Source organism: Oncorhynchus gorbuscha, linkage group LG16 (assembly GCF_021184085.1).
Source record: "Oncorhynchus gorbuscha isolate QuinsamMale2020 ecotype Even-year linkage group LG16, OgorEven_v1.0, whole genome shotgun sequence".
In the NCBI taxonomy this organism is placed as follows: Eukaryota; Metazoa; Chordata; class Actinopteri; order Salmoniformes; family Salmonidae; genus Oncorhynchus; species Oncorhynchus gorbuscha.
In genome coordinates, this window is record NC_060188.1 from 75135051 (window position 1) to 75161389 (window position 26339).

The 26339-nt window shown below is 41.3% G+C and overlaps 1 protein-coding gene across 3 annotated transcripts; it reads right to left on the reverse strand.

Annotated features, from left to right (window-relative positions):
* Positions 1 to 562: 562 nt before the first annotated feature.
* LOC123998564 (stress response protein NST1-like) lies at positions 563 to 26290 on the reverse strand. 3 transcript variants are annotated; one of them, XM_046303531.1, is made up of 5 exons: positions 25530 to 26290; positions 11352 to 12626; positions 9982 to 10096; positions 9158 to 9202; positions 563 to 1204 (listed from the first exon to the last, which is right to left on the reverse strand). In XM_046303531.1, exons 1-5 carry the CDS (start codon positions 26282 to 26284, stop codon positions 1007 to 1009), a joined length of 2388 nt encoding a protein of 795 aa, XP_046159487.1. In that variant the 5' UTR covers positions 26285 to 26290; the 3' UTR covers positions 563 to 1006. The 3 variants fall into 3 exon arrangements, with proteins under 3 accessions (XP_046159487.1, XP_046159485.1, XP_046159486.1); XM_046303529.1 differs by having other exon boundaries at positions 11352 to 12725; XM_046303530.1 differs by lacking the exon at positions 9158 to 9202 and having other exon boundaries at positions 11352 to 12725.
* Positions 26291 to 26339: the final 49 nt, after the last annotated feature.

The window sequence follows — 26339 nt, forward strand, 5'->3', positions numbered from 1 at the left end:
ACCCAACTATACAGTAATCCTTCCTATGACCAAAGGCAGACATCTTGCCATCTACCTATAATAACAATAGCTTTCTTCACAAGGAAATGCCCCTTTAGAAAATGTCCATATGTTACACCCATGCAATTTGCTTGTGGAGTTGCACCTGTCAGCGTGATTGCAATGAATTGAGAGTGCATTCATCCAAAGGCATAGTGATCGTCTAAACCTGCTTTGTCTGTAGTCTAAATTGTTTTAATTATTAATCCATGTTTCTTTAGACTACAATTTTTTCTATTATTTATTCTTCAAAGTGCTTTAACATAAAGTTAATATAAGAAAAGGACATCTCAATATGTACAACACGTATACGTTATTCAGTAACAGGGAATAATATTCACATCATTTTTGTTAGTTCACAGACAACCAATAATACGAAGTAACCCTTTACCGACAGATATAGCTCATTATAATGTGATTGTAATTACTGATAATACTTGTCATAAGCATGTACCGGTATGACCCCTATTATACCGGTCTGTCTGCATAGTGTTGCGGAATATACAAACTCAATGTGTCACTGTTCTGTTGCTTTCTTTTTTTATTAATTTTTTACTATTCAATTCCTTCTTCAGTGTTGTTGCCTTCATATCACACTCCTCCTTACAAGCACATCAAAACATTAATAGAAAGACAAATCAACTGCCAAAAATGTACAGAACCTCCCAACAGGCCTGTGTGGATTTGGTTCATGTTCTTATACGGTCTTAATACACACACACCATAGAGCCTTGCACACTAGACAACATTCAAAATGTTAATGAACAATCAAAAGTGCATCTGTTCAGTAGGAATGGACAAAGCCAGTGCTTGGTATGTTATACATCGGTGAATGAAACTTTCTTTGGGAGGCAAGCAGGAATTCTTCAAACAGCCTAACACATAGGCATTGAGGGAGATAAACATCTAGGAAGCCTTGCTCTGAATGATTAGGAACAGGACGGAGAAATATATATTTCTAGATGTCTCATTTGAGTGAGTTCATGGACATCAGGATACTGGGTTGCTCCTCAATGATGCGCACCAGCAGGTTGTCAATGTACTGCTCCAGCTCCTTGATCTTGTTGTCCCTCTTGGAGAGCTGGTCCTGCTGCTTCACCACCAGGGAGATCAGCTCCTCCTGGGTCAGCTGGGAGTACTGACCTTTGACCCCTGTGTCTTTGACCTAGAAGGAAAGAGGAGAATTGAGATTGTATGAGTCAGTGCCATTTATGTTTCCATTGAATTCTCCAAAGATATGCCATGCATTATCCATTAAGGAATGTTTAGTCTGCATGAACCCCTACAAAGAGCACCTTCAAAAAGATTGCTAAACTTTAAGCACCCAACTAAGGCTCCTGTATTTTGTTTCTTTACATAAGCAGAAAGGATTCGATGCACAAAAAAGTTATAGCTTTCAGACACTTGTAATGGATGGCATGCTTGGGTGCAATGTCAACCAGATCTAATTTCTAAGGGGTCATGGAGCCTATAACCTCCCACACATGATTCTCTCACTCCTTATTGGAGGAATTGCAAGTGTTACTTTGAACTTGTCTCCGTGTTGCTGTGCTGTCTGTTGCTACTTGGTTATCTGTTTTTACATTTATTAACAGTTAATCAAAATCAGCATTTAACACATTTACCAATGTCTGTTTCTTCCTCACTCAACTTTTTTCATTCAACTTTTTGACCCCGGACACTTTTATCTGGACATGGTTCTACAGGACCTCCACCAGCTGAAAAAGCTAAGTAGTAACACTATGCCTTCTAATTGCAGTCGCTGTACTCTTAATATAAAAGACAACTTTCTCCTTATTGTGAGGATAGCCGTGTTACAAGCCCAACTTCAGATGCAATCGTTAGGCAAGGGCAATTTAAATGTAGGAAGGGATGAAACAGTGTCTGCGCCACCAGTAAGTACAGATAGTAGTATAAATCCCCCCCACACAGTCCTTGCAGCAGGACAATTATCTCGAAGCTTCTGGAAAGAAATTCTGTTGGCACTCTCAACCTGTGTCGCTCATTCAACTGAAAGAAACGTTCAACTGTTTCTCCCCATTAGGCAAATAGTCAGAGGCCGAGCCTTCTCAGGTCTCTCCACCTGTTACGGGCTCTGAGCCATTGGCGACTACATTACCCCCAACATTCGACTTAAAAATAATCATCCAGCGATCATACACTGTTTACCAGGGGGCAAGGCTACCGACATAAAGGCTAATCTGAAGAGGGTACTGGGCAAGGCTAAAACTATAGAGCGTAGAGTATAGGGCAGGACCACCGTCAGTGAAATTTTATAAAAAATGTGAAACATTAAAAGTTATTATTTTTAGATAAAACTATATTAAATATATTCATGTCACCAAATAATTGGTTAAATAACACATTTTTGCAATGAAGGTCTACAGTAACTTCAACAGCACTGTCTGAGGTAGCACCATGGTGCAGCCAGAGGACGGCTAGCTTCCATCCTCCTCTGGCTACATTGACTTCAATACAAAACCTAGGAGGCTCGTAGGCCTCACCACCTTCCATAGACATACATGGTAATTATGACCACTTCCGGAGGAAGTACTCCAACCAATCAAAGCTTTTGCAGTATGAACTGACATGCTATCTATCCAATCATAGAATTAGGATTAGAGAATGAACTATTGAGTTGTATTGGGATTGTGCCACAGAGCATTATGGGGGTTCTATGTGTTGAGAACTTGGTGACATTGTTGGATAGAGATTAAGAATGAAAGGTGATAGGTAAGTACCCCTATAAATGATCTCATTCCTGTATGTAAAGTCAATCACATATCAATGATTTTACTCCTTGCTTTGACTAACTAATTATTGGCTATTTTGTCTAAATGTGTAGTGTGTTGTGTTATTGTTTTTTTTGTCTTCCCAGTCAAATCCCATCCTGCACTGGTCAAGCCTCTGAACACCTCAACTCATGCCTCATACCCTCATTCAATCACTGCTGTGATCCCTTTCCCACACGGTGTAAGTAGCCCTCTCATTCCCATAATATTGTACTATAAATGTCTTTATTAAATGCTTTAGGTTAAAATAGTCTATGATTTTTAAACACACTTTGTCATCTCTGTGCATTATGCACCTATACCGTGGGTCTCCCACCCTCCTCAATTGTTCAAGTCACCAGCTTCCACTGGTATAGGGATATTGCTATCCATATCAGCACCAACATTGTTAGGATGAAACAGTCAGGTCACCAAGCACAACATAGCTTCAGCGTGTACATGAGCTAGAAAGATGTGTCGGCATCAAGTAATTGTCTCTGGCCCCCTCCCAGTTAGGGGGAGTGATGAGCTCTACAGCAGAGTCTCACAACTCAATCGCTGGTTGAAAACTTTTCTGCCCCTCCCAAAAGATAGAATTTGTAGATAATTTGCCCTCTTTCTGGGACTCACCCAAAAACAGGACCAAGCCTGACCTGCTGAGGAGTGATGGACTCCATCCAAGCTGGAGGTGTCATCGATCAACAGACAGGACTCTAAGTCCTCTAGTGGCACAATGAGCTGGCCTGCTGCCTGGCCTGCACCCTGTTAGCCAGCATGCTAGCTTAGTGGAGTCTGCCACTAGCAGTCAGTGTAGTCAGCTCAGCTATCCCCTTGAGACCGTGTCTGTGCCTCGATCTAGGTTGAGCAAAACTAAACATGGCGGTGTATGCGTTAGCAATCTAACTGGAATAAAGACTTCCTCCATTCCTGTCATTATTGAAAGATGATTGTGATATCTCACATCTCAAAATAGGGCTACTTGATGTTAGATCCCTCACTTCCAAGGCAGTCATAGTCAATTAACTAATCACTGATCATAATCTTAATGTGATTGACCTGACTGAAACAGGCTCAAGCCTGATGAATTTACTGTGTTAAATGAGGCCTCTGCCCCTGGTTACACTAGTGCCCATATCCCCCGCGCATCCCGCAAAGGCAGAGGTGTTGCTAACATTTACGACAGCATATTTCAATTTACAAAAAAAAAGACTGCGTTTGTCTTTTGAGCTTCAAGTCATGAAATCTATGCAGCCTACTCAATCACTTTTTATAGCTACTGTTTACAGAACTCCTGGGCCATATACAGCATTCCTCATGGAGTTCCTAAATCAGACCTTGTAGTCATGGCAGATAATATACATATTTTTGGTGACTTTAATATTTACATGGAAAAGTCCACAGACCTGCTCCAAAAGGCTTTAGGAGCCAACATCGTGGGTTTTGTCCAACATGTCTCCGGACCTTCTCATTGCCACAGTCATACCCTGGATCTAGTTTTGTCCCGATGAGATAAATATTGTGGATCTAAATGTTTTTCCTCATAATCCTGGACTAATCGGACCACCATCTTATTACGTTTGCAATCGCAACAAATCAGCTGCTCAGACCCGATCCAAGGATCCTCAAAAGCCGTGCTATAAATTCTCGGACAACAAATATTCCTAGATTCCCCTCCACCTACTCAAGGACGTAAGAGTACAAACTTTGGTTAACCACCTAACTGAGGATCGAAAATGAACAGTGCGTCATACCCTAGATGCAGTCGTACCCCTAAAAACAAAAAAACATTTGTCACAAGATATTTGCTCCCTGGTATACAGAAAATACCCGAGCCCTGAAGCAAGCTTCCGACTAGCTTGGAAAGACAGTACCGTGCAATATCGAAGAGCCCCACTGCTGCTCGATCATCCTATTTTTCCAACCTAATTGAGGAGAATAGGAACAAACTAACATTTATTTATTTTTGATACGGTCGCAAATCTAACTAAAAAGCAGCACTTTCCATGAGAGGGTGGCTTTCACTTCAGCAGTGATGAATTCATGAACTTCTTTGATGAAAAGATCATGATCATAAAAAGCTAATTACAGACTCCTCTTTGAATCTGCAAATTTTCCAAAACTCAGTTGTCCTGAGTCTGCACAGAACTGCCAGGACCAATTTTTTTAATCCTGTATCCCTTGACACATTCATGGAAATAGTCATGGCCTCGAAACCGTCAAGCTTCATACTGGACCCTATTCCAACTAAACAACTGAAAAAAGCTACTTCCTGCATTTGGCCTTCCTATGTTGAACATAATAAATGGCTCTCTATCCACCGGATATGTACCACACTCTTGAAAAAGCCCAACCTTGACCAGGAAAATGTAAAGAAAACTATTGGCATACAGTACCAGTCAAAAGTTTGGACACACCTACTCATTCAAGGGTTTTCTATATTTTTACTATTTTCTACATTGTAGAATAATAGCGAAGACATCAAAACTATGAAATAACACATTGAATCATGTATTAACCAAAAAAGTGTTAACCAAAAATATATTTGAGATTCTTCAAAGTAGTCACCTTTTACCTTGATGACAGCTTTGCACACTCTTGGCATTCTCTCAACCAGCTTGATGAGTAAGTCACCTGGAGTGCATTTCAATTAACAGGTGTGTCTTGTTAAAATACAAATGTTGGAATTTATTTTTCTTAATGCTGTTTGAGCCAATCAGTTGTGTTGTGAAAAGGTAGGGGTAGTATAAAGAAGATAGCCCTATTTGGTAAAAGAGCAAGCCCAAATTTTTGGCAAGAACAGATTTTTTAAAAGCTAAGAAAAAAAACAGTCCATCAGTACTTTAAGACATGGTCAGACACCAAAAAACATCAAGCGCTACACTGAAACTGGCTCTCATAAGGACTGCCACAGGAAAGGAAGACCCAGAGTTACCTCTGCTGCAGAGGATGAGTTCATTATAGTTAACAGACTCAGAAATTTCAGCCCAAATAAATGCTTCACAGAGTTCAAGTAACACACATCTCAATATCAACTGTTCAGAAGAGACTGTGTGAATCAGGCCTTCATGGTCGAATTGCTGCAGAGAAACCACTACTAAACGACACCAATAATAAGAAGAGACTTGCTTGGGCCAAGAAACACGAGCAATGGATATTAGACTACCGGAAATCTATCCTTCAGACTGAAGAGTCCAAATTTGAGAGTTTTGGTTCCAACCACCGTTTCTTTGTGAGACGCAGAGTAGGTGAACGGATGATCTCCATATGTGTGGTTCCCACCGTGAAGCACGGAGGTGGTGTAATGGTCCTTTGCTGGTGACACTATGTGATTTATTTTGAATTCAAGGCACACTTAACAAGCATGGCTACCACAGCATTCTGCAGCGATACACCATCCCATCTGGTCTGCGATTAGTGGGTCTGTCATTTGATTTTCAACAGGACAATGACCCAACACACCTCCAGGTTGTGTAAGGGCAATTTGACCAAGAAGGAGAGTGATGGTTTGGCCTACACAATTCCCCAAACTCAACCCAATTGAGATGGTTTGGAATGAGTTGGATAGCAGAATTAAGGAAAAGCAGCCAACAAGTTCTCAAAATATGTAGAAACTCCTTCAAGAATGTTGGAAAAGCATTCCAGGTGAAGGTGGATGAGAGAATGCCAAGAGTGTGCAAAGCTGTCATCAAGGAAAATGGTGGCTACTTTGAACAATCTAAAATATATTTTGATTTGTTTAACACGTTTTTGGTTACACATGATTCGATGTGTGTTACTTCATTGCGTTGTCTTTACTATTATTCTACAATGTAAAATAGTAAAACAAAGAATAATCCTTGAATGAGTAGATGTGTCCAAACTTTTACTGGTACTTTATATCGATTCTCCCATTCCTCTCATTTTTCCCTTAAAGCCATTGCAACTCACTGCTTTCCCGAAGACAAATAATATATACAAAACCCTTCATTCTGGTTTTAGACCCCATCATAGCAGAGACTGCTCTTGTGAAGGTGGTAAATGATCTTTTAATGGCATCAGACCAAGGCTCTGCATCGGTTCTCGTGGTCCTAGACCTTAGTGCTGCTTTTGACACCATCGATCACCACATTTTTATGGAGAGATTGGAAACCCAAATTGGTCTACACAGATATGTTCTTGGCTGTTTTAGATCGTACCTGTCGGAAAGATATCAGTTCATCTCTGTGGGTGGTTGTCCTCTGACAAATCAACTAAGTGTTGGTGTTCCTCAAGGCTCCGTTTCAGGATCCCTATTGTTTTCACTATATATTCAAACTCTTGGCGATGTCATTCGGAAATAAAATGTAAACTTTCACTGCTATGCGGACGACAGCTGTACATTTCGATAAAACATGGTGATACCCCAAAATTGCATACCCTGGAAGCCTGTGTTTCAGACATAAGGAAGTGGATGGCTGCAAATGTTCTACTTTTAAGCTTGGGCAAAACAGAGATGCTAGTTCTGGGTCCAAGAAACAAAGGGATATGGTGTTGGATCTGACAATTAATATTGATGGTTGTACCGTCGTCTCAAATAAAACTGTGAAGGACCAAGGCACAGCCAGAAGAGGACTGGCCACCCCTCATAGCCTGGTTCCTCTCTAGGTTTCTTCCTAGGTTTTGGCCTTTCTAGGGAGTTTTTCCTAGCCACCGTGCTTCTACACCTGCATTGCTTGCTGTTTGGGGTTTTAGGCTGGGTTTCTATACAGCACTTTGTGGCATCAGCTGATGTAAGAATGGCTATATAAATATATTTGATTTGCTCTGGACCTCGATGTCTTTTGACGAACCTATCAAGAATATTTCAAGGACAGCTTTGTTCCATCTTTGTAACATTGTAACAATCTTACATTTTATTTTGTCCAAAGATGATACAGAAAAGCTCATCCTTGCTTTTTATACTTCTAGATTAGACTACTGCAATGCTCTACTCTCTGGCTACCTGCATAAAGCACTAAATGAACTTCAGTTAGTACTCAACACAGCTGCTAGAATCTTGACTAGAACCAAAATATTTGATCATATTACTCCAGTGCTAGCCTCTCTACACTGGCTTCCTGTTAAGGCTAGGGCTAATTTCAAGGATTTACCTACAAAGCATTACATGGGCTTGCTCCTACTCATGTCTGATTTAGTCCTTCCGTATATACCTACACGTACGCTACGGTCTCAAGACGCAGGCCTCATTATTGTCCCTAGAATTTCCAAGCAAATAGTTGGATGCAGGGCTTTGTCCTGTAGTTTGTCCTGTAGAGATGCATTTTTATGGAATGGTCTGCCGATCCATGTGAGAGACACAGACTCAGTCACGACCTTTAGGTCTTTACTGAAGACCCAGTAGGTCCTACGATTGAGTGTAGTCTGGCCCAGGGGTGTGAAGGTGAATGGCAAGGCACTGGAGCGACCACCAGCCCTTGCTGTTCCTGCCTGGCAAACTCCCCTCTCTCCACTGGGATTATCTGCCTCTGACCCTGAGTCACTAGCTTCCTAGTACTCTTCCATGCCGTCCCTAGGAGGGGTGCGTCACTTGAGTAGGTTGAGTCAAAGGCTTGATCTTCCGGTCTGGTTTTGCATCCCCCCGGGCTCATGCAGTGGAGGAGATCTTCGTGGGCTATACTCAGCCTTGTCTCAGGGTAGTAAATTGGTGGTCTGTTGATATCCCTCTAGTGGTGTGGGGGCAGTGCTTTGGCAAAGTGGGTGGGGTTATATCCTGCCTGGTTGGTTCTGTCCGGGGACATTGTCGGACGCGGCCACAGTGTCCCCCGACCCCCCGTCTCAGTCTCCAGTATCTATGCTCCAATAGTCTGTGTGCCGGTTGGCTAGCGTCAGTCTGTTATATCTGGTGTAATTCCCCTGTCTTATCTGGAGTCCTGTGAGAATTTAAGTATCCTCCCTCTAATCCTCTCTCCCTCCCCTCCTAGAGGATCTGAGCCCTAGGACCATGCATCAGGACTACCTGGCCTGATGACTCCTCGCTGTCCCCAGTCCTGGTCGTGCTGCTGCTCCAGTTTCAACTGTTCTGCCAGCGGCTATGGAACTCTGACCTGTTCACCGGACGCCATCTTGTCCCAGACCTGCTGATTTTTACTCTCTCTACCGCACCTGCTGTCTCGACCTCTGAATGACCCTGCTGGTCATCTATGAACGTTTGAACATCTTGAAGAACAATCTGGCCTTAAAGGCCATGTACTGTGCTATCTCCACCCGGCACAGCCAGAAGAGGACTGTCCACCCCTCAGAGCATGGTTCCTCTCTACGTTACTTCCTAGGGTCCTGCCTATCTAGGGAGTTTTTCCTAGACACTGTGCTTCTACATCTGCATTGCTTACCGTTTGGGGTTTTAGGCTGGGTTTCTGTATTTGACTTTGCGACATCTGCGGATGTAAAAAGGGCTTTATAAATACATTCAATTGATTGTGCCATATCAACAATCAGAGACTCCAAGAGAAGTTTGTGAAGTGTGAGCTCTGACTGCTTTGGGAGATCTCATTCAGAGCTCTGATCTATCAGATCCCAACACCATAGGCAAATGTCAGTGTTCACAGTGAGTTTAAGGTGAGTCACTGTCAAGATAAATGTTTGTGGGAATTGTTTACAGTGAGCATTTGGTGGGAGGTCTCGTTGAGACTGTGTGTGTGTGTGTGTGTGTGTGTGTGTGTGTGTGTGTGTGTGTGTGTGTGTGTGTGTGTGTGTGTGTGTGTGTGTGTGTACGCAGCAAGAATGGGAATGTTGCACTGAGGTTTTAATAAGAACCAACTGTGCATGCATCAAGGAACTGGTTGGATACATTGAAACAGCAGCAGAGGGCATTTTCATGAGGTGCCTGGGGGAATGGTTTCAAAGATATCCTGGTACCTTAATTGCACAAGATTATTATGATAATATTATCAAGAAGAGCCCCTGCTGTGCATATTACAGGGCATAAGGCTAAGCATGTACTGTATGTGCATATTAACATGCACACACTTTCCCAAAAGAGACTGTAGACACAATGAGGTCTGATTATTTAGTACACATACCTCCTGCCTAAAGCAGATCTACGTTGACAGGTGATTGGTGAGAGAACCTGTAGGTAGCTCTTTCATCTGCTGCTGGTGTGCATCAGTTCACTCAATACTGTTTCCATTGCCCTCATGGCATATTGCATTAGTACCTTTATCTTCTCTTGAAGGACACCGAGGATTCCTGTAGATATGCCAGCCTGCCTCTCCTGGATGTTGGAGGCTGGCTGGTTTTCCAGGGAGCTCAAGGGCTTTACTGGGTGAGGCCTGAATAGAGATAAGACGGAGACAGAGACAGTCAAAATGAGAGCGGCTCAAACCTTCCTGAAGTGTTGTGTTATTTGAGGAGATGCAGCAGGTGGATATGGGGGATATGCGGATAATGACATTTTCTCAGAAAGCAAGTGTAATTGCTGCCAACAGCTTGAAATAATTTGTTCAATCAGGTGGACCTTTGGGGCGGTTAGAGCGTTGGACTAGTAACCGAAAGTTTGCAAGTTCGAATCCCCGAGCTGACAAGGTACAAATCTGCCCCTGAACTGGCAGTTAACCCACTGTTCCTAGGCCGTCATTGAAAATAAGAATTGGTTCTTAACTGACTTGTCTAGTAAAAATAAAGGTAAAATAAAAATTTTAAAAATCTGTTTATTAACAAAAATGTATTTAACCAGTCAAGTCAACTAAGAACAAATTCTTATTTACAATGATGGCCTGGCAAGAGGAGGCAAAAGGCCTCCTGTGAGGATGGGGGCTGGGATTTAAAAATAAATAAAAATCAATGCAAAACAAAACGGACAGTTAGACATGACAAGCAAGCCGAGCATGGGTTCTTCTTCCCTCTTGACTGATTCCCATCATACGTGACACAGTGGCAAGCAGATCTCTTCTTTCCTTCTCATATAAGGTTAGACTGCAGAGGAGCCACAGTGTACACACACTCTGAGCAATGGCATTTCACAGGCGCCACTGAGATGTGTCTAAGATTCTACAGGGAGAATAACTTGACAAAAAGCAATGAAAGCTGCAAAAGCTGGCATTTCTATAGCCATGATTCATACTGTGCCGAGGGGATTGTGTGAATGACATCGCAATTAAATAACTTGCAGAGCAAAATTAAATTTGCAGTAATTAGTAAGTGCTCTTTTGATTACTTAATATACTGCTAATTTCTCTGGGGAGCTATGTTCATGTTGCTTTACGTTAAACTGTTAATAATAACTACAGAATGATAGTCATAATTAAAAAGTAGAACTAGCTATTATGTCCTGTACAACTTTTGAAAGTATTGCAAAAACAACTTGGTCAGAAGTTCCATTGATTCAATTCAGGAAAGTGAAATTAAACATTTTATAAAGAGAGTAAAATTATTTTACAAGGGTCACATTCATGAAGTGTTCTCGAACAACGCATCCACCAAAGCGATTGGAAAGGTTTAGTGAATCTAACTACAGTACAGGAGAGGTTTCGTAGAGAGCACAAAGCTGCTACACACTACAGGAAAAGGCTGCAATCTCTCCCTCACCTGCGTGTGCTTGAGGTAGGCCTGTCCCCTCTCCTTCCCGCCTCCTCTCCACTGCAATGCTCTGCAACGGAGGACATAGCTCCAGCCTGAAGCAGGGTCCTCTGGCCAGGGAGAGAGCTTGTCTGGGGAGGACAGTTACTCCTGCCCCCTGATCCCTTCAGGGGCTTGGGTTGGGGTAGGATGGAGGGGGCAGGTGAGGGTACACATGGGGGCTGGGCAACGGTAACACAAGTTAGTGCCATACCCACACCTCGATTCTGCAGTTTTTCTGAGATACTTGAGGAAAGCTTTCTCAAAGAGGAAACCCCTGGGCTTTGTAGTTTTACAGAACTCTGTTTACCAGTATCATCCTCTATAGAGATGGATGTTTTCTTCAATGGAAGCAAGGGAACACAGACCAGCTCTGCTAATGAGTTTTTGATGGGACGGGAGCCATCCTCAGCTAGCAGAACATTTGGCGTTGGAAGCTCCATTGAGTCCCTAACCACACTATTCAGCATTGAACCTGGATTTGCTTCTATGGAGGTACAACTCTGATGATTGGGAGAGTCTAGGCTCTCCTGATATTCACCAGTTAGTCTCTGTTCTTCACCATGTCCAGAGGACTTTTCCATTCTGCAGTCTTCTGCAAAGGGATTATTTGGATCAAACTCAACCAAAGAGTCATGTTCCTCAGTATTCAATTGCTTATCTATTACATCAACTTTTGGCATTGTCTTCCCTGGAGGGTACTGGGGCCTAGAAGGTGCTGGACCTTTATTGTGTTTAGCCACCCTCAACCCCCCAGTGGCAGATGGCATTTCTTGTTCTGGTTGGTTCCCATGGTGGGTAGAGCTCTGGCCTCCACTTGTGTGTTCTGTTGTAGCTGTGGAGGAAAATCTCAGTGGTGTGATAATCTTTACTACACGTTGAGAGACCTTATGTCCCAGGTTCACTCTAGTCATACTCTGGTCCCTCTGTATCTGGCTTGGAGCCTGGCTTGGTCTATCTGGAGCAGGACCCTTGTCCATCCTGATACTGGAATGGTCCTGACCACTAACACTCTCCTGGTTATCCCCGCATCCCACAAGTGACGTGGAAGATTGGCGTATTGGAGGAGGTGGCTGTTTTGTTGGCTTTGTTCGGGCAAGATTCACTGTGACAGACTGAGCGTTGCCCTTGCTAGGCCAGTTGTCCATACGAGCCCAGCGCTGGTTGAGGGGCAGAGGGGCAGGGTCTTTCTTCTCCATTAGATCAGTAGACGGGTCCTGGGTGCCTCTGGTTTCCCCATTAACTCTAGGGGAGTCCATAGAAATCTCAATTTCAGGAGACAAGAACAATAAGAAGGGGTTGGAAGACACGCTAGGCTGAGAAGGGTTCACACATGAAGAGGGTCTGGAAGAAGAGGGATAGGGAGAATGCAGTAAGAGAAAACAAATCTGCACTTTTACAGCTGTACAAGATTGTTGCCTTCACACATTTGAACTTGGCTGATGACAATGTCTATCTACCACACATAAAAGAAATATACAGTGCCTTGCGAAAGTATTCGGCCCCCTTGAACTTTGCGACCTTTTGCCACATTTCAGGCTTCAAACATAAAGATATAAAACTGTATTTTTTTGTGAAGAATCAACAACAAGTGGGACACAATCATGAAGTGGAACGACATTTATTGGATATTTCAAACGTTTTTTAACAAATCAAAAACTGAAAACTTGGGCGTGCAGAATTATTCAGCCCCTTTACTTTAAGTGCAAACTCTCCAGAAGTTCAGTGAGGATCTCCAATGTTGACCTAAATGACTAATGATAAATACAATCCACCTGTGTGTAATCAAGTCTCCGTATAAATGCACCTGCACTGTGATAGTCTCAGAGGTCCGTTAAAAGCGCAGAGAGCATCATGAAGAACAAGGAACACACCAGGCAGGTCCGAGATACTGTTGTGAAGAAGTTTAAAGCCGGATTTGGATTCAAAAAGATTTCCCAAGCTTTAAACATCCCAAGGAGCACTGTGCAAGCGATAATATTGAAATGGAAGGCGTATCAGACCACTGCAAATCTACCAAGACCTGGCCGTCCCTCTAAACTTTCAGCTCATACAAGGAGAAGACTGATCAGAGATGCAGCCAAGAGGCCCATGATCACTCTGGATGAACTGCAGAGATCTACAGCTGAGGTGGGAGACTCTGTCCAAAGGACAACAATCAGTCGTATATTGCACAAATCTGGCCTTTATGGAAGAGTGGCAAGAAGAAAGCCATTTCTTAAAGATATCCATAAAAAGTGTCGTTTAAAGTTTGCCACAAGCCACCTGGGAGACACACCAAACATGTGGAAGAAGGTGCTCTGGTCAGATGAAACCAAAATTGAACTTTTTGGCAACAATGCAAAACGTTATGTCATCACCCTGAACACACCATCCCCACTGTCAAACATGGTGGTGGCAGCATCATGGTTTGGGCCTGCTTTTCTTCAGCAGGGACAGGGAAGATGGTTAAAATTGATGGGAAGATGGATGGAGCCAAGTACAGGACCATTCTGGAAGAAAACCTGATGGAGTCTGCAAAAGACCTGGGACTGGGACGGAGATTTGTCTTCCAACAAGACAATGATCCAAACATAAAGCAACATCTACAATGGAATGGTTCAAAAATATACATATCCAGGTGTTAGAATGGCCAAGTCAAAGTCCAGACCTGAATCCAATCGAGAATCTGTGGAAAGAACTGAAAACTGCTGTTCACAAATGCTCTCCATCCAACCTCACTGAGCTCGAGCTGTTTTGCAAGGAGGAATGGGAAAAAATGTCAATCTCGATGTGCAAAACTGATAGACATACCCCAAGCGACTTACAGCTGTAATCGCAGCAAAAGGTGGCGCTACAAAGTATTAACTTAAGGGGGCTGAATAATTTTGTACGCCCAATTTTTAGTTTTTGATTTGTTAAAAAAGTTTGAAATATCCAATAAATGTCGTTCCACTTCATGATTGTGTCCCACTTGTTGATTCTTCACAAAAAATACAGTTTTATATCTTTATGTTTGAAGCCTGAAATGTGGCAAAAGGTCGCAAAGTTCAAGGGGGCTGAATACTTTCGCAAGGCACTGTATATACAGTACCAGTCAAGTTTGGACACCTACTCAAGGGTTTTTCTATATTTTTGACTATTTTCTACATTGTAGGATAATAGTGAAGACATCAAAACTGTGAAATAACAGATACGGAATCATGTATTAATCAAAAAGGTTGATGACAGCTTTGCACACTTTTGACATACTCAACCAGCTTCATGAATAACTCACCTGGAATGCATTTCAATTAACAGGTGTGTCTTGTTAAAATACAAATGTTGGAATTTATTTCCTTCTTAATGCGTTTGAGCCAATCAGTTGTGTTGTGACAAGGTAGGAGTGGTATACAGAAGATAGCCCTATTTGGAAAAAGACCAAGTTCATATTATGGCAAGAACAGCTCAAATAATCAAACGGAAATGACAGTCCATCATTACTTTAAGACATGAGGGTCAGTCAATGTGGAAAATTTCAAGAACTTTTAAAGTTTCTTCAAGTGCAGTCACAAAAACCATCAAGTGCCACAGGTGCATGTTCATTAATTGTTTATGGTTCATTGAACACGCATGGGAAACAGTAGAAATGTTGTCAAATAGCAGTTAATAGAACTGGATGGACATCAGAAATAGAGGAAGAACAGGATAAATACAAACAAAATATAACTATTGTAAAATAGATTGTGCCTGTAAAACGTCTATGTATAAACTGAATAGAAGCCTAAGTGTTATTGTTTATTAGTTTACTCAAATTGGGGGAGGGGTGGTAGGGTTTGCTGGGAATAATAATGGTACATTCTAAAAATAAAAGTGTATGCATGTAAACTCAGCAAAAAAAATAAACTTTTTCAGGACCCTGTCTTTTAAAGAAAATTTGTAAAAATCCAAATAACTTCACAGATCTTCATTGTAAATGGTTTACAGACCTATATTCATTTTACAGACCTTGTATGTTTTACATTTGTTATCTTGTTGTTACTAGTCCCACCCTTCAGCTCCATTCAATCTCTTATCCCCATCCAGTTTTGATTTTGATTTCTATTAGCCAAATATTTTAACTGTGCTATGATGCTTCACAAAAGTATTGAACCTTTCTACTCGCATAGCTTCTACAGATTGTAAATTAAAGATAAACATTTTTGCTAAAATAATTACATTATTGATCGATTGACTATGACTTATCAAATCACCCAGTATTGCTCTCTGCAGCTTTAGTTCTTGGTAAATGTTGCAATACTTTAGCCATTCCTGGGCCATTGACCAAAAATGAGTTACATATGGACAGTACCAAAATAAATGATAATGACTCTGCCTCTTCACAGCTAAATCTGCAGAGCTGGGAAGATTGTATCCCCCATATTAATAATATTCTATTGGTTGCAAGAATTATGTATAACATTTAACATTTTTTTTAAATCACATTTTTTAAAATCTCTTCAACTATTTTGCAATTTATATGGCACAGCTGTCAATTGCTTGGTCTGTAAATGAAATATATATACACACACACACACACACACACACACATATATACACACACACATATATACACACACATATAGCTCAAGAAAATAAAGGTTACACTAAAATAACACATCCTAGATCTGAATGAAATATTCTTAAATAATTTCTTTACATAGTTGAATGTGCTGATATTTTTTTTTTTAAACACAAAAATGATCAATGGAAATCACATTTATCAACCCATGGAGGCCTAGATTTGGAGTCACACTCAAAATTAAAAGTGGAAAACCACACTACAGGCTGATCCAAATTTGATGTAATGTCAACAGGTTAAAACAAGTCAACATGAGGCTCAGTACTGTGTGTGGCCTCCACGTGCCTGTATGACCTCCCTACAACGCCTGGGCATGCTCCTGATGAGGTGGCAGATGGTCTCCTGAGGGATCTCCTCCCAGACCTGGACTAAAGCATCCGCCAACTCCTGGACAGTCTGTGGTGCAACGTGGCGTTGGTGGATGGAACGAGACATGATGTCCCAGATGTGCTCAATTGGATTCAGGTCTGGGGAACGGGTGGGCAAGTCAATAGCATCAATGCCTTCCTCTTGCAGGAACTGCTGACACTCCAGCCACATGAGGTCTAGCATCGTCTTGAATTAGGAGAAACCCAGTGCCAACCGCACCAGCATATGGTCTCACAAGGGGTCTGAGGAGCTCATCTCGGTACCTAATGGCAGTCAGGCTACCTCTGGCGAGCACATGGAGGGCTGTGCAGCCCCACAAAGAAATGCCACCCCACACCATGACTGACCCACCGCCAAACCGGTCATGCTGGAGGATGTTGCAGGCAGAACGTTCTCCACGGCGTCTCCAGACGGTCACGTCTGTCACACGTGCTCAGTGTGAACCTGCTTTCATCTGTGAAGAGCACAGGGCGCCAGTGGCGAATTTGCCAATCTTGGTGTTCTCTGGCAAATGCCAAACGTCCTGCACGGTGTTGGGCTGTAAGCACAACCCCCACCTGTGGATGTCAGGCCCTCATAGAGTCTGTTTCTGACCGTTTGAGCAGACACATGCACATTTGTGGCCTGCTGGAGGTCATTTTGCAGGGCTCTGGCAGTGCTCCTCCTGCTCCTCCTTGCACAAAGGCAGAGGTAGCGGTCCTGCTGCTGGGTTGTTGCCCTCCTACGGCCTCCTCCACGTCTCCTGATGTACTGGCCTGTCTCCTGGTAGCGCCTCCATGCTCTGGACACTACGCTGACAGACACAGCAAACCTTCTTGCCACAGCTCACATTGATGTGCCATCCTGGATGAGCTGCACTACCTGAGCCACTTGTGTGGGTTGTAGACTCAGTCTCATGCTACCACTAGAGTGAAAGCACCGCCAGCATTCAAAAGTGACCAAAACATCACCCAGGAAGCATAGGAACTGAGAAGTAGTCTGTGGTCACCACCTGCAGAACCACTCCTTTATTGGGGGTGTCTTGCTAATTGCCTATAATTTCCACCTGTTGTCTATTCCATTTGCACAACAGCATGTGCAATGTATTGTCAATCAGTGTTGCTTCCTAAGTGGACAGTTTGATTTGACAGAAGTGTGATTGACTTGGAGTTACATTGTGTTGTTTAAGTGTTCCCTTAATTTTTTTGAGCAGTGCATGCATACATGTTTATTTATCACAATTTTCTTTAACAATTTTTTGGGGTCTTTAATGCAGAGCCGACAGACAAGTTCCTTACTTTTCCCCCCTTCCACATGCCTCTTCCATTTTTGTGGCAATGCTGCAATTAGTCTGTTGTAATTTTGGGTAGAGCAGACATTTCTATGTCTGTGTTAGGAGAATGTGTGATAACTCCACCAGTCATATGTATGATAGAATTTACAAAGATAACATTTTAAAAAAAAGGTATTATCAAAACATTTTTTTAAATAGATTAATATATTTGATTTTAACCACAATATTTGTTGTATTATTTGTTCTGTCTTTTCAGGTGGATTAAACAAACTGCAACCAACTTTTTAAAAGCTTGTTTAAAAAATAACGATATTGGAGATGATTTCATTTTCAAATAACTAAAAGTTACCAGTTGTAATCTGAATAAAGGGAAAAAGGACTTTCTTGAACATGGGGTGAGACAGTCTTACTAACTTACTAGACCACCATTTCAGATTTAAGCATAACTTTTGTATGACTGATGCCTTTTTAATTGTCTGGCTTGTCATTCCAAATAAAACGTAATATTTTGTGTTCATATAATTGTAAAAGAATGTCACTACGCGTATGCAAAACCATAAGCAAATAGGTAAACTGTGATATGATTAAAGAGTTAATCAGGGTGATTTTTCCACAAATAGACAGGTATTTTCCTTTCCATGGTACAATAGCAAGATCTGATCTATTTTTGCTAACTTTCCATAAAAATGTTTTGGAGTCAGATCATTTATTTATTTTGGGATATGTATACAGAGTATGTCCACATTCCCGTCAGACCATTTTATTAGTAAACTATGCGGTAATGTAAAAGTTGCTTGTTTTTGTGATCCAACACTTATCATAATTTGGTTTTAATCCAGAAGTTAGAAAAAGTATCTACAACCTCTGAGTCTGTGGTGGGATTCTAATTCTAGTTTTAAAAGAAAAACATGAATCAGGGTCCAAAGGCACCTTTTGTTTTCAAGCCTTGGATTTCTAATCCTTTAATATTATTGTTGGATCAAATTTTAACAGCTAACATTTCGATGGCGATAATAAATAAATATGCCGATAGTGGACAACCTTGTTTTATCACTCATGACAGTTTAAACTTTGAGATGTAGCCGTTATTTATAATTTTACACCTAGGATTACTAATAATAATAAATAAATAAATAAAAAATATATATATATATAGAGAGAGAGAGAGAGCGAGATTCTCCAAAATTGATATATTCTAGGCATTTTATACAGTTGAAGTCAGAAGTTTACATACATTAAAACTCAGTTTCACAATTTCTGATATTTTATCCTAGTAATAAGTCTGGTTCATCCTTGGGAGCAATTTCTAAACGCCTGAAGGTACCACATTCAGCTGTACAAACAATAGTATGCAAGTATAAAAACCATGGGACCACATAGCCATCATACAACTCAGGAAGGAGACGCGTTCTGTCTCCTAGAGATGAACGTACTTTGGTGTGAAAAGTGCAAATCAATCCCATAACAACAGCAAAGGACCTAGTGAAGATGTTGGAGGAAACAAGTACAAAAGTATCTATATCCACAGTAAAACGACTCATATATCGACATAACCTGAAAGGCCGCTCAGCAAGGAGGAAACCACTGCTCCAAAACCGCCATAAAAAAGCCAGACTACGGTTTGCAACTGCACATGTGGACAAAGATTGTACTTTTTGGAGAAATGTTCTCGTCTGATGAAACAAAAATATAACTGTTTGGCCATAATGACCATCCTCGTTTGGAGGAAAAAGGGGGACACAAGCCAAGCCGAAGAACATCATCCCAACCGTGAAGCATGGGGGTGGCAGCATCATGTTGTGGGGGTGAATTGCTGCAGGAGGGACTAGTGCACTTCACAAAATCGATGGCATCATGAGGTAGGAAAATGATGTGAATATTTTGAAGCAACATCAAGACATCAGTCAGGAAGATAAAGCTTGATCACAAATGGGTCTTCCAAAATGGACAATGACCCCAAGCATACTTCCAAAGTTGAGGCAAAATGGCTTAAGGACAACAAAGTCAAGGTATTGAAGTGGCCATCACAAAGCCCTGACATCAATCCTATAGAAAATGTGTGGGCAGAACTGAAAAAGCATGTGCGAGCAAGGAGGCCTACAAACCTGATTCAGTTACGCCAGCTCTCTCATGAGGAATGGACCAATATTCACCCAACTTATTGTGGGAAGCTTGTGGAGGGCTACCCTAAACGTTTGACCAAAGTTAAACAATTTAATGGCAATGCTACTAAATACTAATTAAGTGTATGCAAACTTCCGACTTCAACTGTATCTGTACTGTTAGTCCTTCAATTTCCTTTGTTAATATGTTCATATGTTTCCTTTGTCAACACTAACTTTTTGTGCCAGAGAGAATGACACAAAGTAATAAAGACTAGCTTGTTTAAGCCTCCGCCATGTATATCTCACTAGGTCAGGGTATTTAAGCCTCCATACCTCCACTAATTTCAATATATCCATGACATTCATGATTTCCTTAAGTGCCTGAGGGTGACAGTTTGTAGTGCGATTTTGTTTACTGTCCATAGAGGCATGTAAAACCGTATTAAAATCTCCCACCATAATAATAGAGTCTAGTGTTACTTGTAGAGTGCAATTCTTCAGGTGGAGTACCTCTGAAGATCATTTTTGAACCAGGGGCTGAACCTGTTTTTAATTCTCATTTTCTTTATGGGGGTGTATTTTTTACCAATATCACTGGAAATATCCAAAAAGAAGGTCCAAGCGTCTTTCGACAGATCAAACTCATTCTGTACCAATTTACAGAGGCCAGGTCATGAAGAAAGGCTTGCTCATTAAAGTTTTTTAGCACTATTGAACATGACACTCAATATGTTCATTACCTCGATATGTGGATTGAGAAATCAAAAATGGAACCCAGTTTACAACTCTGTATAGAAAAGACAGACAAAAACACTATTACAAGGGGACAGCGTCCACCCTGAGCCATTAAAAAGAGGACTTCTAAGAAGCCAATTTTTCAGACTGTGCCGTATATGCCACTCCACAGAGGATTATCTAGAAAAAGCAGCAGAGATACGCTTTAGGTTTCTAAGAGGTTATTCGCCACAATGTGTGGATGAAGCTCTTAATTTGGCATTGGGAAAAACACGAGATTAACCGTTACAAAAAAGACCTGCTAAAGCTAAAGAACACTCCGTAATGTTCACACTTCACACTATTGTAAAGTGACTGTTCCACTTGATGTCATAAGGTGAATGCACCAATTTGTAAGTCGCTCTGGATAAGAGCGTCTGCTAAATGACTTAAATGTAAATACATTTACTTTGAATTCGCGAAAAGTGGGAGGTGTGGTCAAGAAACACTGGCATATTTTATCATCGGACCCAGCTCTGCCAGCTGAATTTAAAAATCCACCACTTATTGTGTATAGGAGAGGTCGCAATTTACGCAATAAAATTGGTTCATGCCAACTGCCAGCCACAAAAGAAAATCAGCCAGGCTCTTTTACGCCCTCTAACAAATGGTAGCTATAAATGCAGATGCACACAGTGCAACAATATGATGAAGTGTGAATATTTCTGCCACCCACACACAGCAAAACGGTTCCAAATAAAATGACATTATTACATGTTCCACCACCCATGTTATTTACATGATTAAATGTCCATGTGGGCTGTGCTATGTCGGTAAAACCTCCGCTCTCTCAAACCGAGAATTAGTGAACATAAAAGTTAAAATCAGGAGGAACTACAGGGATTATCCAGTCGCAGTACATTTTAATGACTTAAAGCATGACATTTCCATCTTTAGATTTTGTGGAGAAAGTTAAGATACCAGACAGGGGAGGTGATATTGATGATACTCTGAATAAAAGAGAATGTTTTTGGATTTTCACCTCCAGACATTATTTCCTAAAGGACTTAATGATGAAATGCCTATGCATATTATGTTGTGAATTTGAACATGAATTATATGCCTATTTAAGATTATTCTGATGTCTTTCGTACCATGTACCCAATGCCTAATGAAAACTTGCTATGTCCTCATTGTGGTTTTACAGACGTGTTTAATACATCTTGTTCATACACTTTTGCAATATTTGTGAAACGCATATTGTTATATTTGGTATAGCACTTATGTTTTTCCTTTGCCTCCAACCCCCTTCGATGTGTGGAACAGATGTCGGTGGGGCTAGGTCTACATAAGGGTGCAAATTTCAAAGAAATTCACAAAAGCTCTGACGGAGGCCGTGAGGCCGATACGTAAGCTTATTAAATATCAGTAATACTATCAAGAGCAGTGTGTGGTTTCCTTTTTCCTTCAACAATATCACTGGAAATATCCAAAAATATATATTTTTATATCGGTCTTCGACAGAGGGGATCAAGCTCATTCTGTACCAATTTACAGAGGCCAGGTCATGAAGGAAGGCTTGCTCATTAAAGTTTTTTAGCAAGTGTCCATGACAAATCAGGACAGGTCATTTCACTGAGCAGCCATTACGAACACAGGCTGTAAAACAGTGATCAATAAGGTAATTACAGAAAAAAACAGACGGATACCTATCAGGATTATTTGTGAGGAGAGGAGAGTAGCCTTTTCTGGGTCTTTGGAGTCATACTTTGTGGGACTGGTAATAATCTGAGAAAGATTTAAGGAGTCCCATTGCTTTATGGACTTGGTCAGGTGGTTTAAGCATGACCCAGTTTAGGTCACCTAGCAGGACAAATTCAGACTTAGTGTAAGGGGCCAGGAGAGAGCTTAGGGCAGGTAGGGTACAGTCCAGTGCTGATTGAGGACAATAAACACCCAGCAACAGTCAACGGAGAGCTATTTGAAAGTATAATGCTTAAAACCAGCAAATAAAATTGTTTGGGGACAGACTTTATGGAGACAACCGAGCACCGAAGGTGATCCTTGGTAAAGATTACAACTCCCACCTCTGGAAGATCTGTCTTGACGAAAAAGGTTATAACCAGAAAGGTTAACATCAGTATTCAAAAGACTTCTTAACCACGTCTCAGTAATGACCAACATCTGGATTGTAGCTGTGAACCCCACCTTCAATTGGTCCATTTTAGGTAATAAGCTTCTAGTGTTAACGTGCAGAAAAGTCAGGCTTTTACGAGAGCAGAAATCAGTGAAACAGATCAAGTCAAAATTGGGGCTAGCAACAGTAGATTGGCCAGGGTGTACATGCACATTTCCAGATATCATCAACAGTAATACAATCAAGGCATGTTAGAGGACATGGAGAGCTCTGCAGTGTTGATTTATGACATTTGAATGTGTATTAGATGGCAACAAGATCATATTATACAGCCATTTCATTAGGTAACATGAATACAAAGCCGGCAAGAGGTGGTTAGGTTAGAATGGGATGCCAAAAGTCTTTGTAACCAATGGAGAGTCCCGAGTGTGGGAACAAACAGTCTGTCCACCAGTTGGGTAAATTTATCCTCTGCAGCAGAGCTTAGCATATGTGGGAACTCCTTCAAGACTGTTGGAAAAGCATTCCTCATGAAGCTTGTTGAGAGAATGCCAAGAGTGTGCAAAGCTGTCATCAAGGCAAAGGGTGGCTATTTGAAGAATCTCAAATAGATTTGGATTTGTTTAATACTTTTTTGGTTACTACATGATTCCATATGTGTTCTTTCATAGTTTTGATGTCTTCACTATTGTTCTACAATGTAGAAAATAGTAAAAATAAAGAAAAACCTTGGAATGAGTAGGTGTCCAAACTTTTGACTGGTACTGTATAGAAGAAAAAAGGATTTGTTTCTAAAAAAATTAATAATGCAATGTCATGAAATAAACTAATGTCGAATTAAATTGAAAGTGTTATTTTTTACTTTTATCAAAAACAAAAGTCTTGTTGGAATCCACACACACAAACATTTAGCAGAGAGGTAGACAACAAACTACAGAGGGGGTGTTACATCCTAACAAAGTTGTTACTAGGGTGGGACTAATTCACCAGACAAGACAATGGGAGAAAGGATGCCATTTACATTTACATTTACATTTAAGTCATTTAGCAGACGCTCTTATCCAGAGCGACTTACAAATTGGTGCATTCACCTTATGACATCCATTTCATTTTATTAGGTCTTTATGAGGGACATGAAGGTTAGTTATAATGGTTAGGTTAGTTACACAAACACACTAGGGAACAGAAAGGTTATACATGTAGATTTTAAATAATAAAACATATGTAAATGATCAATATAAAAAGGTAATGCTTGTAGCCTCTGAACCATTCCCCGTTCACATGACCCAACAGACTAGCCTTGACTATACTGAGTCATGTCATCCAATTGGATGGTTTCTTTGGTCCAGCCTCATCAGGATTCGCATGAGTCATTAAACATCAACGCCCTAGTTAAAAACTTGAGCAATCACCTAATGCTTTGTCTCTCTGTAACACCTTTAATATGACACCTGTAGAATCTTTATAACAAGGTATGATTGATTCATGGGAAGCGCAGCCAATCTCAGTTTAGCCAAAGGTTTCCAATACGAAGACACAAGGGATGTGTTTACACAGCAGCCAAGTTTTGATATTTACTCCACTAATTTGTCTTTTGAAGAATCATATCAGATATTTTCAGCTCAGAAAAATATCAGATGTGATCCGATTGGTCAAAAGATCAATTAGTGAAAAAGAAAATCAGAATTGGTCTGCCTGCGTAAACACAGTCACAGCACTGCAATTTTCATGAAGGTATTAGATTACTTTAGGGCAGGGATGGGCAACTGGTGGCCTGCGGCCCACCTTTTAAAGACCGTGGGGTCAATTTCCCAATTATTAATTTTTTGGAACTTAGTCGGGGTCTCAACTTACTGTTGAGAGTTAGAATAGTAGACTACATAAGGTGCAATTTTGAAATTTGATTGTGGATCAGCAGTTTTACTGATAGTCAGTAAAAAAAAATAGATTGCTAAGTTAATTAGATAGCCGGCTATTCAATTATCATGGTCGAATTATTGGCTGGGGGGCCCCCAATTGATTGTCACTTTCACTAAGATATCATTTTGAAAACATTTCTCCCCACCCTATGGAAAAATGTTTAGAATTGCAGGAAATGTAGCTGTAAAACAGCTTATTTTCCTCTCCGCCATGACAAAATGACATGTTTGTGGGTACGCAGAACCGCGAACAACTGCAGCCCCTCATGATGGGTTTAGATTTTTTTGTGGCCCCCACCCCCATAAAAGTTGCCCATCTTTGCTTTAGGGGATTGTGCTTTAATGAGATGTGCATGTTGGAGTAGTGTCATGCGCCACACAGACAAACATACCATGACATCTAGCTTACACACTCCCTTCACACCAAATGCCCACGACACCAACACACTGAGATCGAACTCTTACCAAGCGTTTCAATTGACTTAATATATTAGACAGAACACTTTCCTGCACTAAAGTCTTTGATAAAGCGACAGGTTTTCTGCTCAAATCTGAATTTTGTGCCACAGCTGTACAACTCCAATAAAATCCTCCCAATTGCATCCTGCTGAGTTTCTACAAGCAGCCTTACTGACTGTCCCACATCCATAAATCAGGCTTGTTGCCTGGCCTGATTAACTGGTTGTATAAAAGTATTCTCAGACAAATTGGCAGGTTTTCCACTCTAATCAGACTTGTGCCACCCTTCATTGACAGCACAGGAAAAGAGAATGTTAGCATAATTTACACAGTTCTGTTGGAAGATGAAAGAGGATGTCTGAATGAGAGTTCAGTGAGGATACGAGACAAGGACATTAGTAGGTGTGTGTGGATGAGGAGACAGAGCAAGAGAAACTTGTGTGTTGCTTTTGGAGACCACCTACTGCTTTTGCAGGCTAAATAACTAGTGCATCCATAATTTACGACACCCAAGGGGTAACACAATTCTGGGGAACCGAGACAGTGATGGAGTGTGCATGTGTGTATGTGTTCGGTTTGGGAGTGGGACTGACCTCTGCTTGACTGCTGATACTTTATTTGTTCGGCAGCTGATGGGATCAGTAGGAGAGGTTGTGGGGGTCTCCTCAAACAGGATATTTGAAGAGTTGTCATCACATGAATTGGTAGGAGAGACTTCCTCAAAAGGATTATTGCACACGGTGGCCTCTGCCTCTCTATTCTGCTTCATCGGTTGTTCAACTTTGTCCAACTTTACCCTCACCTCCTCATGCCTTCGCTTTTTCTCCATCTGTGCATTCCTCTTTTTCTCCTTCTCTGTCATCTCTTCTTCATGTCCTCTCAAATCCTCTTTTTTCACATTTTCTTCATCTACCCTAAACCTCTGTTTCACCTCCATCAGTTTTCCCTGCTCCTCATCTCTTCTATCCTCATCCCTCTCTTCTTCAAGCCTCGTTCTTTCTGCTTCTTCCTTTCTCAACATCTCCTGCTCTATTCTCCTTTCCTCCTCATTCTTAATCTTCCTCTGCTCTTCATTTCTCCGCATATCATCCTCCTCCTCCTCCTCCTCCCTCATTAGCCTTTCTTCCTTTTCCCTTATCTTCCTCAGCTCTTCCTCCTTTCTCAGCCTATCCTCCTCTTCTCTCTTAATTATTTTGTCCTCCTCCATCCTCTTTATTCCCATTTCCTCTCTCAGCCAATCTTCCTCTGCGGTCTTCCTCACTCTTTCTTCCTCCTCAATCCTCCTTTCCTCCTCCTTCCTCAGCCTATCCTCTCTCTTCATTCTTTCTTCTTCAGCCTCTCTCTTCATTCTTTCTTCTTCAGCCTCTCTCTTCATTCTTCCTTCTTCCTCCTCCTCCTCCTTC